Raw genomic sequence first — 12,459 nt, forward strand, 5'->3', positions numbered from 1 at the left:
TCTTGCTCTGGGTTTTTTATTAATAAGACCATTTAGCAAATCGTGTTACAACACAATGAAATAAAAGTCATCCAAATTGAAAATCAGTATTTACAAATGGTGAGATCTTATAGAAAATAAAAAATCCACAAAAAGTTTTAAAGCTAGTTGTGATGGTATTTGCATTCAATCCCAGCACTCTGGAAGCAGACTGGCCTACATTCAAGTTCCAAGTCAGCCAGGGCAGCAGAGTAAGACTGTCTTACTTAGGGGTTTCTATTGCTGTGAAGAGACACCATGACCACAGCAGCTCTTGTAAAGAAACCATTTAATTGGGTGGCTCGCTTACAGTTCAGAGGTTCAGTCTGTTATCATCATGATGGGGAACATGGCAGCATGCAGGCAGACATGGTCTTGGATTAGTAGCTAAGAATCCTGCATCTTGCAGGCAACAAGACATTGGGCAGTATCCTGATCATAGGAAACCTCAAAGCCTGCCTCACAATGACACACTTCCTCTAACAATGCCATACCAACTCCAACAAAGCCACAAGGCCATGCCTACTCCAACAAAGCCACATTCCTAATAGTGTCACTCCCTGTGAGATTATGGGGGCCATTTACATTCAAACCACCACAGAGACCTTTTCCCTAGAACCCACTAAAGAAACAAGCATGGTGGTCCATTTGTAATCCCAGGATCAAGGGAGCAGAGACAAGAGGATCTCTTATGCTGTGGCCAGTCAGCCTAGCCTTACTCAGTGAGCCCTGGGTATCAGTGAAAGATTCTCAAACAAGACAGATGGCTATTAGCAGTTGAATCTGCTTTGTTTGAGCCTAGACTAAGGATATTTTTTTTTAAACATTTGTGAATTTCCAGAGTATATTAATATAATAATTGTATAGACTTTATATCAATTATCTTTATTTTTAAAAGAAATGTTGAATGCCTTTGATATTGGAAACTCTTCATCTTTAAAATATTTGATGCTTATGCAAATACCATTGTCATCAGTGTAATAAAAGAGGAGACAAGTGTAGCCGGAAGGTTTCTCTGTTCCTGCTTGGCCCCGAAGTTCCCCAGCCGCTTATAAAATATTCATTCAGAGGCTTAATATTATTTACAAACTGTATGGCCTATGGCATGCTTCTTGCTAGCTAGCTCTTTCATCTTAAATTAACCCATTTCTGTTAATCTGTGTTTTGCTGAATGGCCTTGGCATTAGCAGTCTACTGGCATGTTGCTCCTTGGGCGGTGGACTGGCGTCCCTCTCTCCTCTTTCTTCTCTCTGTATATCTGTTTGGATTTCCCACCTGCCTCTAAGCTGCCTTGCCAAGGCCAATGCAGCTTATTTATCAACCAATCAGAGCAACACATATTCACAGCATATAGAAAGACATCCCACAACAGGCATGTTTATGTATCTTATGTTAGTCAAGCCCCAGAAGACTTGCCAACAGGCCTGGGTATGAGCTCTACGGTGGTCTACCTGTGTCTTAGGTTAGGCTGTATCCCACAACGTCTGTCCATGAAGCAAATGACAAGCTCCATGGGGATAGAAACCTTGTGCTCATTCATTGTTCTAGCATTAAACAAATCATTTGAGTAATTCCTTTAATGGATATCAGCTTGGAAATGCTGCTTTAGCAGCATATGTACTCTACTATTTTGTATGTTTTAGACAAAGACCTCAATTAACTACATTGGCAGCAAGATAGAGGGGAAGTTGAAAAGAATTGGGAAATAAAGAGAACATGTGTTAGGTTTTATGTTGGTTTAAAAAGGAAAAATTTTATGATGATTTTATAGCAGGTTACTGGTAAATTTAGCAACAAGGTAGAGAATAATTCTTAATGTGAGGAATCTGTATACAGTGTATATTGGAAAAATTTTGCTCATGTGCTTAGACCAGTGGTTCTCAATCTATGGTTCACTGCCTTTGGAAAGCATGTTTCTAATGATCTTAAGAACTGAGACACTCACTGCTCAGTAGCAAAATTACAGTTATGAAGTAGCAACAAAAAACAGTTTTATGGTTGGAGGTCACTACAACATGAGGTATGTATTGTCACAGCACTAGGAAGGTTGAGAACCGCTGGCTTAGATGCTTCCTGATTTGATTGATCAAATTCTCCAGACTTGCACAAATAGGTTTATGATATACTTTTTTGTTTGTTTGGTTGGTTCTTTGAGACAGGGTTTCACTGTGTTGTGTAGTCCTGGCTGTCCTAGATCCCACTCTATAAATAAGGCTGGCCTAGAACTCATCTGCCTCTGCCTCCCGAGTGCTAGGATTAAAGATATGCACCACTACCACTCAGCTAATACCAACTGTACTTTTAAGAATGAAGAGTGAGGGTTGTCCTGGCTAGTTTTATGTCACCTTGACACAAGCTAGGGTAATCTGTAAGGAGAGAACAGCAATTTGAGAAACTGCCGCCTTAAGATCAGGCTATATGCAGGCCTGTAGGTCATTTTCCTAATTGGTGATTGATTTGGGAGGGCCCAGCCCATTATAAGTGGGACCGTTCCTAGGCTGGTGGTCCTGGGTTCTATAAGAAAATATAGTAAGCAAGCCAATAAGCAGCACCGCTCCATGGCCTCTGCGTTAACTCCTGTCTCCAGGTTTCTACCCTGCTTGAGTTCCTGCCCTCAATGCCTTTGATGAACTGTCATATGGAATTGTGAGTGAATTAAATCCTTTCCTCCCCAACTTGTCTTTTGTCATGATGTTTCATCATAGCATTAGTAACCCCAGCAAAGACAGATCAAATCCCACATCATCACATGAGGAATGTATTCAACATTTCATGTTTATGTTGGAAATAAATGCCTGCTTTGCTCTGTCATAGTAAAGAACCATTTGTTTCATATTTATGTTGGAAACTAATCACTGAGAAAAGTGAAGGTTCAAAAAAAGCTGTTTCTAACCTTTAACACCATAAAGCCTTTAGAATCTAAGTGTGAATTTTTGTGACTAAGAAGAAAGATAGGTGATCTACTGCTGGCAAAATAAACCTTTGTTGGGTTTTAAACAAAGGTTTTGTTACACAAATAAAAGCACCTTCCAACAAAGGAGTGCTCCACCAGTCCCACCCCTCACCTGGGCAGTGCCGGAGAGTTGGCTCTGGTGGCATGGGTGCTGGAGAGCTGGCAGACTGACCAAGTCAGCTACCACCCAGGCCCAGGTCCAAGGCTTTGAGCTCCTGGAGCTCCTGAAGGGGCCGGTCCCATGGACCCAAAGCTATAGGATCTCCTTGACTCGGGGCAACAACAGGCTATCTGAAAAGTCCCGGTAAGATTCCGGTATTATAGTGTAGCAGAAGCCAGAGGCTTTGCAGCAGACCAGTGACTCACTGCAATGAACATTTGCAAGTAAAGTTGTTTGGACAGAAGGATATGCTCTGTGACACACCTTGACATGCCACAGTTTTCACAGCAAGATTTTTTTTTTTTAATTTTTATTTTCTGTCGTCTTTTGGGAGAAGGTTACAGAGGTGGAGGACAGATATGGAAGGACTGGGAAATGAATGGGATTGAGGTGCGTGGTGTGAAATTCACAAAGACTCAATAAAAATTAAGGAGGCAGTACTCCAGAAATTGCACATTGTTATTTATATTTACCTTTAAAACTGGATATTTATATGCTTTTAAAACTTTTGCTTTTTGAGATAGGATTTGAGCTCTCTGTGTAGCTGAGGATGATTTCATTCTCCTGCTTATACCTTTGAGTGCTAAGAATACAACATACCCTTCATTCCTGATTTATGCAAGGCTGGGTATTAAACCCAGAGCATCTTGCATGCTCGGCAATCAGTCTACCAACTGAACTCTATTCTCATCCACTTTGTTTTGTTTTTTTTTGAGGGTCTTACATGGTAGTCCTCCAGCTTCAGCCTGCCATGTGTTGGCTATCTGAATTTAATTAAGATTTTTATGTGTAGCTAAAGCAAATGCATAGTATTCCTCACAGGTGATATAGCAGTGTTGAACCTGGCAGCAGTGTATCCATGCAACCTGGAGTATAAGCTACATTTTTCAATCAGTTTTGCCTACAGTGTGAGTATGGCTACTTTACAGTCACTCTGTTTGGTCATGTATTTTGCAATGCCTAATCTTAATAGATAACAAAGAGGATAGTTAATTCTACTGTTACTATTACTATGTAATGCAGAATTTTTCTGTGCTAGTTTTGTAGGAAATTGTGAGATTGATTTGGAGATCAAACGATACTTTTGTAGAGCTGGTGTGAAAAGTATTCAGGTAAGTTTTTCACATTTTCATTTTAGAGTTTTTTAGGCTATATTTAGAAAGAAAAGTTGTGGAGTTTTTATTAGCTAGGAAGGTTTTTTGAAGTAAGTTTGTATTTGCGGTTATAGTTGAGTAAAGTATGAAGCCATGTGCTTGAAAGTCACCAAGTAGCCTTGAAGAACTGTGTTTTCTGACTTGTGATTTCTTGTGTGAGTTCAGATTCATGGGACAATGCGGGTGATCCTGGAGCCCCTGATTGGAGACATGCCTTTAGTTGGAGCCTTGTCAATCTTCTTCCTTAGGAAACCAGTAAGTACAGCTACTTCATGATGTCGCGTTTGTCTTCCCTCTCTTGGCAGTGACATGGAAACATAGAAGGATAAAGAGGAGGAACAAATTCTGTCTTAGCTCTTCCCTTCTGTGCATGAGTCCTGAGTGTCTCACTTCTTTATGCCTTAGGAAAGGCTGGATCTCTTTATAAACAAAATGTTTGTTTGTGGAATTGAGGAAAGAAATTGTTAACTAAGTTAAAGCTACCTTTGACCTGTTACTAAGTACAGTTTCATGCCATTTGTTTATTTAATCCTCATACTTGTAAAGCTAGATATTGTTTTCCTTTTACTGACCTGGAACTGAGCTTAAGAGGTGTATCTGTATGAGTCACCCAGGGATTAAGTACTGGAGCTCTCACATAGACCCAGGTTAGTCCAATACAGGTTTCTCCCTCTGAATCCCCTCCTGAGATAAATGCTCCTTCTTTCAGATATATTTTCTTCTCTTTGGGGGGTGTATTTGATGAGCTAGAGGTACAGCTTTACATGTTCTGCTCTGAAATGGAGTTTTTGTTTAGTCTTCTAGTCCTTGGCTAAGGATGATGCTGTCACTTCATGTTTTTAGAATGTGTCTCTTGTTGTCGTCAGTGCTCTTAAACAAGAGGGAACCCTGTGTCTTACTCTTACCGGACAGTCTTCGTCCCTTGCCTGCGCTCCTGCAGCCTCTGGTTAGTGCTGCCTTCAGTGCCTTTCTCTTTTCTTCAGAAGCTGAGAACTGACCCAGGGCTTTGTGCATGCTGGGTAAGCACTCATCTGCACTCAGAGCCCAAGCACCCCCATCCCTACCACGTTTCTCACCACTGCCTACTGTGCATCCCAAGCCCCTAACTACAGAGATGGAATGTCTGTTTGAATGGGAAAATAGTAACCGTGTCTTCTACTTTTTCTCCTTTTCCTTTTCTCCAGAATGCTGTCTTGAGCCGTTTTATTTTTCTGTCTGTCTTCCAAGACAAGTTGTTGTTGTGGTATTGGAAGTTGTATGGCAGGAGCAGTTCATGCTAAAGTGAAGGGCGCACGTGTCTCCAGAGTCAGGGAGGCTCTGTGAGGCGCCTCCTAAGAGGGACACTGCTTATGACCCTTGGCAAGTTTTCTGGGAAGGCACTACTAACATCACGTGTCATTTAAAATAGGGACGTCAGTGTGTATCATTTGGCTCAGAAGACGTCGTGAAAGTATTACTTGGTTTTGGAGGCAGGAGTTTGCTCTTCTTTTTCTGCCGGGAAATGCAGCCGTTGCCTCCAGCACTATTGTTCCCACTTTCTGATTTTAATGTGTTTAAGTAGACCAGCCACATTAAAATTCAGAAAGCTAGCAAGGAGTCTATTGATTTTTACTTTATTAAATTTCCGAGAAATAAATTCATAAAAGATTTAAAATACATCTTTTTTCTCCTACCAGTTTTTTAAAGCCAGTTTATGTAAGAACTAACTTCATTAATGACTATTTTTAAAGTTCTTTAATAAATTGCTAAAAATTTTAATTTATCTGTTTTTGAAAATATTCTTTCTCCCTTAGAATAAAAAAATCAAGATCTGTAGTAGTCCCCAAAACTTAACAGTCCCCTTTCATGGTTTGGTTCTTCCACAAATGAAGTCACTTGTAAAATAGCTTACAGTATTAACTCCCAAAGGGCGTTTGAATGCCTGGAAGAGAAGGATGAAGTTGAAATGTTCAGAATCACCCTTTTCCTTATATGGTGAATAAAACCACTGAACATGCTTTAGAGGGAAGGGAATTTTTTTCAGTTACTTCCAACTGGAAAATATGAGAACTTACTACTGTTAGCTGCCAAATAATTCTTCCTGAGCCTGGTGAAAAATATAACCAGGAAAACTTTTTAGTTGTGCTATTTTTTTTTTTTACTGCCCAAATGATTCAGAGACTAGTGCCAAAGACTCGTATAAAACACTTACATGTTTTTCTGCTTGTTCATTAATTTTGTTATTTAATTAATTTTGATAATGTGGTTCTTATTGTGGAGTGGACCCTAAAAATTCTTGACATGATGAAGTTTGAATCCAAGGGAACAGGTCACGTGGAATAGTGATGGGATGCTTTGGAGACTGGGAGCAATGCAGGTGGTCACTAGGTGACGGCTGCCCTGCCTGGTCTCCTTGTCTTCTTGCAGGGCCAGCAGCCACTCCGCTTCTCTAAGTCTCAGTTCCTGGCTGCAACATAGAATGGCACTAAAGCCTAAGTCTCAATTAAATGTCTGTGCTCTTAAAACTTATTACAATGGCTGGGACCCGGTAGAAAACTGAATATAGGCGTAGCATTTCAGTGACACTACAGAGATGCTAGGGTGAGGAGAAAAGTCTGGATAAACGTTCTGATAACCAGCAGGGGTCAAGCTTAGTGGTGGAGTCCTTACCTACCATGTGTCGGTCCATAGGTTTGAATCCCTAGGAGTGAAAAACTGAAGAAGTTCTAATAACCGAAAGGAGGGCTAAGAGATGGCTTAGTCAGTAAAGTGCCTACTGTGTGCTTCACCGAGGTAAGGACCTATCCTAGATACCCAGAGCAGTGTTAAAAACCCAGATGTGGTAGCATGTGTCTATAAACCCAGGGCTGGAGGTTGAGGGGACTGACAGGAATTTTTCCAAAGCTCACTGGCCAGCCAGTCTAGAAAGCTGGTGATTGTGTCAATGAGAGACCTGGTCTTAGAAGTGGAGAGCTATTGAGGAAAGCACTCACTGTTGACCTCCAGCCCATACACATAGGCTCACATGCACATGCATCTGTACAAGTGCATCCACAAATAATAATTTAGAAGAACCAGAGGATTCCCTTTTGTCACTGGATGTGTACAGGGCACTCAATCTAACTAGGTAGTTTTTGGATGAGCTTAAAGCATACATTCTGAAGGGTTTGTGTCAGTGCAAAAAAGTACAATTCTTAACTCAAAGAGGGGTAAAAGGAGTGACCTTGACCTGGGAACACAGACTTAGTTTACCCCAAATTCCATGCTCCAAATGTGGTAGCAGTTTGAAGAAGCTTTTATAGTGACACAACAATCCCATAAATCAAAGCACTTTTAAATTGGTACAAATATTAGGTAGTCAGGTTAAAGCAACATGGAGAAATCTCTGCTGTAGGCCTCAGACACTGTCAGTGACACTCAACCTTCTGACCGGTGAAAGCTGGTAGTCTCTCTAATACATTCTAAAAAGAGTTTCCCTGTGAGTCACGAAGATGTGAGGTCAGACACAGATATGGGCAAGGAGTGACTGTTAAGGAGGCTAAAGGTAGCCCAAGACAAGTTATGGTTAGACTCTGGATCTGGAACATTCCAGCCTTATAATCATGAATATTTTTATCAGCTAATTAGACTTATAGAAGGGGCAGTGGGAGGTAACTTTTATTCATAGGTGTTTCAGAGTCTTCAGATTCCTTTATATCCCAAGAGTACAGATTATGAAGTCAAGTCTTTGCCAGAAGTCCTCCCCAGAGCAGTTCATGTTTCCTTCATTTGAATATCTTGAGAGACTGATTCCAGCCAGGCAAAGGGGAACTGGTCCCTGGTGTCGTTTGAACAGATTTCATTTCTTTGTGGACTAGAAGTATCTTCCTTTTAGAGTTATAATGGAAAGAAATTGAATATTAGTGGGCTAGGGTGGCAGAAATTAAAATATTTTAAGTAAAGAGAGTGTTAAAAGAAGGAAAGGGTGCCTGGGCAGCACAGTAGAGGTGGCCGTGATGGGAGTGGGTGCTGGGAAGCCTGCCCTGAAGACATGAATGAGCAGCATGCTGGAGAGCTAGCTGCCCTGTGCCCCACTTGAGCAGCATGGGAGAGCTGGCCCTGGAAGTTGCATGCTGGAGACTTGTCCCCACCCCTTGCCAGCTGGGCAACACAGTAGAGCTGGCTCTGATGGCAGAGCTGTCCCTGGTGGTGTGGGTATGGGAGAGCTGGCCCTGGTGGTGAGGGCGAAGGAGAGTGGATGGGCTAACCACACAGGCCCAGATCTAGGGCTTTGAGTTGGCCCACCCCAACATGTACCCCATTTAAGAACTGCTTGAGCACATGAAAGGGCCAGTTCTGCAGACCCAAAGCTGCAGGATCTTTACGACACAGGGCAGCAACAGGATATCCAAGAGCAGTCCCAGTGAAGATCCAGTATTGACAGTGTAGCAGAAGCCAGAGGCCTCGAGTCGGACTGTCGACTCCTACAGTGAACATTTGCAAGTAAAGCTGTTTAGGCAAAAGGGAAGACAGGGAGACATACTGTGACACACTGCAGCTTCCACAGCGAGATTTGTTTTTTCCATTTTCCTTTATATTTATTTTTTATCTTTTGTTTTGTTTTGTTTTGTTTTGGGGGGAGATTGCAAGGGCAGAGGACAGATAATGGAGGAATGGAGAGATAAGTGGGATTGGGGTGCATGGTATGAAATTCACAAAGAACCAATAAAAAGTTTTTTTAAAGGAAATGAATTTTTTTAATAGAAATTATGTTTGTTGTGCAGTTGAATCTCAGAAGCAAATTGGAACCAGGTATTTGAATGCTTTTGAAACCAAAGGAGGACAGTGTAATATAATGGTTAAGTGACTTTTGGTGCCAGTGGGAAGGCAGTATAGTGACTGGTTGAGTGATCATAACTTTTGCTCCATTCTCTCCCTCTGAGAACATCTCTGGTTCTCCAGGTCATGTGTTTGTGAGTGTTGTCTCTGTTACTCTCTCTATAGTAGACCAAGTCTGATTAAGAGAGTTGCAGTGCAGAAGCTCCTTTCCACCATTCTTACAGACAAGGCTGCAGACAGACCTGTAGATTCAAACTATACCCATAAGTAGCCAAGATTATTTATTATGCCAAGTTTACTCTGATCCTGTGGAACCTATGGTTTGATGTCTTTAATTGTTTTGCACACTCTCCGTAGTCTTGTACCATTCTGAGTCTCAGGAAGAATTCTACTGGCTGCTTCTCCTAGCTGTACTTTGTGTCTGTGATAGGTTTTTTGTAGGACAGACTAAGCGTAGGACTGACTGCATTCTACCCCAACCCCCAAAGGGCCTCACTTTTAGCTGCAATGGGTCCTTACGTTTGCTTTTTTCCACACGTGGCCCCTATCCCTTAAGAAGGAAGGATGGCAGGGCTTTCTGTGCCCTTCTATAGTGACAGTTGTTCTCATTCCTGACCACATTCCTGCAAGAAGTATTCTCTCTGGCCTTATCTGTACACAGTGCAAATGTATACATGTCCACAGTAGTATGCATGCCCCTGTGAGGACTTATCCTTCACTCAGACCCCTTCTGCCTCTCCTTCCTCAGATTTGCCCATAGACCCGCCCTAGACATCTGCCATGCAGGGAGTGCTCAGAGCCAGTTGCTGCAGTCAGCCATATCAGCTTTACTACATAACTCAGGCAATCCCATCTTGAAGTACTAGAGAAGAATATCTCTGGGTTTCTTTTTCTCTGTGTGTGTGTGTGTGTGTGTGTGTGTGTGTGTGTGTGTGTGTGTCTGGGTGCACCCACCTGCACATGTGTACACAATAGTACACATGTCAAAGTACAGGAGTCAATTCTCTCCTTCTATGTAGGCCCCACGAAGTGAACTCCGGTCATCATGCTTGGTAGCAAGTGCCTTTATACTACTGAGCCATCTTGATGGCCCATCTCTATGGTTTTCATAAAATTATGCACATGTTTTGTTGTTCTGAGTGAAACATGATATTCTTTCATAATCATGGACCACATTCTCTGTTGTGCTTCTGTCAGAGCTCAGAGATGACTTCCTGTGTTTGGAAACACACGTTCCACTTACACCTTAGTCTCCTGAAATAGAGATCTCAGTCATCCAGAGGCCCTGGTTCTCATTGTCCTAATACCAGTCTTTAGGGAGATTAGGAGGGACCAAATAATTTAGTTGCGTTTCCAAGCATGCTGTTCAAAGGGCTGCCCTAATTGCATTCCCCTGGCAGTTTTTTCCTTGTGTCCTTACGCACCCATTCTTTCTCACATATTCATTCTCTCACATACTCACTTGCACTGTTGTATAGACTTGTTTATTTCACACTTGTTTGTCTCACTTTTCCTCAGAAACACCTGCACTTTCACAACTGATCTTTCTCACAGTCTTTGGTAGTTTGAATGAGAATGACCTTCATAGGCTCATATATTTTAATGGTTCCCCAGATTGGCAGAACTGTTTGGGAAGGATTAGGGGGTGTGACTTTGTTGGAAGAGTTGTGCCATTTGAGGGTGGACTTTGAGGTTTCAAAAGCTCACACCATTCATGCTTAGCTTTCTCTGTGGTTCAGGATGTAAACTCTGAGCTACTACTTGAGCTCCATGCCTGTCTGCCTGCTGCCATGCTCCCCATCATGATGGTCTTGGACTCTAAGCCTCTACAACTGTGATTCTCCCCTAAAGTGTTTCTTTTTATAGTTGCATTGGCCGTGGTCTCTCTTCACAGCAGTAGTAATTAATACCCCTATTCATTCTCTAGCATTCATTTTCTCCCCCACTCATCCTTACACCTACACATAGACCCCTGTCACACTTATTCTTATACAGTTCTCTCACACCCAGGCTCTTTCTCACACACACGCTCAACCTCTGTCTTTTTCTCATACACCCTTTATTATTTACTTTTCCTTTGGCTATGATAAAGTAACCCTGAAAAAAGCAATGTTGGGGGAAGGATTTATTTCAGCTCACAGTTTGAAGGTTTGGTTCATCATGATGGAAAAGTCACAGCAGCAGGAGGCTGGTCACAGTACCTCCACAGTGTGCAAACAGCAAGAGTTGAGTGCTTTGTCTCTAAATAGCCTCTTTCTTTTCACTCAGTTCAGCACTCTGGCCAATCTCCCCACCTCAAGTAACCTACTTGAGATAATCCTTCATAGGCATTCCTAGATGTTTGTCTCCTAGGTAACTCCAGATCTGACAAGTTAATAATCAGTACTAGCCCTCACACACTCATCCTCTGTCATGCTGTTCTTTTATCCTTGATTCTCTCCACTTACTTATTTTTTCACATTCATTTTCTGTCACTCATTCTCTCTCATACCCACTTCTCCCCATGCACACCTTTACTTTCTCACATTCCACTCTGTCCACTTTATGCGCAGACTCACCTTCTGACACATGTATTTCTTCATTCTCATTCTCCTGCACAGACACACTTAACCTCCCTCCCACCCTAACCCTAGTGCTCTGAATACCCTCGTAACCTGGGGTCTTCCTTATTGGGATCCCTAACAGCTGTTCTCAGGACTTTAGGACTGCCTATTAGAAGTTCCTCAGTCATGTCAATGAGACTCACTTGGGTGGAAGAAGCTCTGCATGTTACCTATAGTAATCACAAATGTTGTCCAAAACAAGGATACAAAGTGCAAGTTGGTAACATCATCTGTAGAGATAGACTAAGGAGAAAGGGGGTGAAGCATACCAAAGGCAGGGCAGCATGAGTAGCTTAAAACAGCAGCCATTCTTAAAAACAAACACTTCCTCCTATGTAGGGCAAGTGAGAAGATCTTTTCACTCTGTCCTTCTATAATCTAGCTGTGACGTTCAAAAGTTACAGATGAAATCACTCCATCTAGGGCTGAATTGTCTTTAAAACTCAAAGGCAGTTTTTCTCAATTCTGTAGCTAACTATAAATCTGAATACCTACAATTAAGACTAGTTTTATACATAAATTTTTAAATGTCTATTTCTTTAGCTTCCTTTTTTAAGATTACACTGAAAGGCTTATGTTTGTATGTAAAGCTTTTATGCTGTGTAAAACATGGAAACCTTTTTCTGCTTTTGTGCCATTTAATCTTTTGTTTTGGTGGTAGAAAGACTTCTTTAAGACTACTATTAATCTTCAGAGAGGTTTTGTTTCTTAGGTGCCCATAAGCAAAACATTTTAAGTGTTCTTTTATGGAGATTTTATTTACCAGTTGTATTT

The 12,459-nt window shown here is 41.7% G+C and overlaps 1 protein-coding gene across 4 annotated transcripts in view; it reads left to right on the forward strand.

Annotated features, from left to right (window-relative positions):
* Esyt2 (extended synaptotagmin 2) overlaps nt 1–12,459 on the forward strand; it is a 100,010-nt gene that overhangs the window by 48,211 nt on the left and 39,340 nt on the right. For all 4 annotated transcript variants that reach the window (XM_036205603.1, XM_036205604.1, XM_036205605.1 and 1 more), the window contains exons 5-6: nt 4,171–4,243; nt 4,451–4,540. In XM_036205603.1, the coding sequence (XP_036061496.1) occupies nt 4,171–4,243; nt 4,451–4,540 (163 nt within the window). The remainder of the gene's footprint in view (nt 1–4,170; nt 4,244–4,450; nt 4,541–12,459) is intronic.

Source organism: Onychomys torridus, chromosome 14, assembly GCF_903995425.1.
Source record: "Onychomys torridus chromosome 14, mOncTor1.1, whole genome shotgun sequence".
Taxonomy (NCBI): domain Eukaryota; kingdom Metazoa; phylum Chordata; class Mammalia; order Rodentia; family Cricetidae; genus Onychomys; species Onychomys torridus.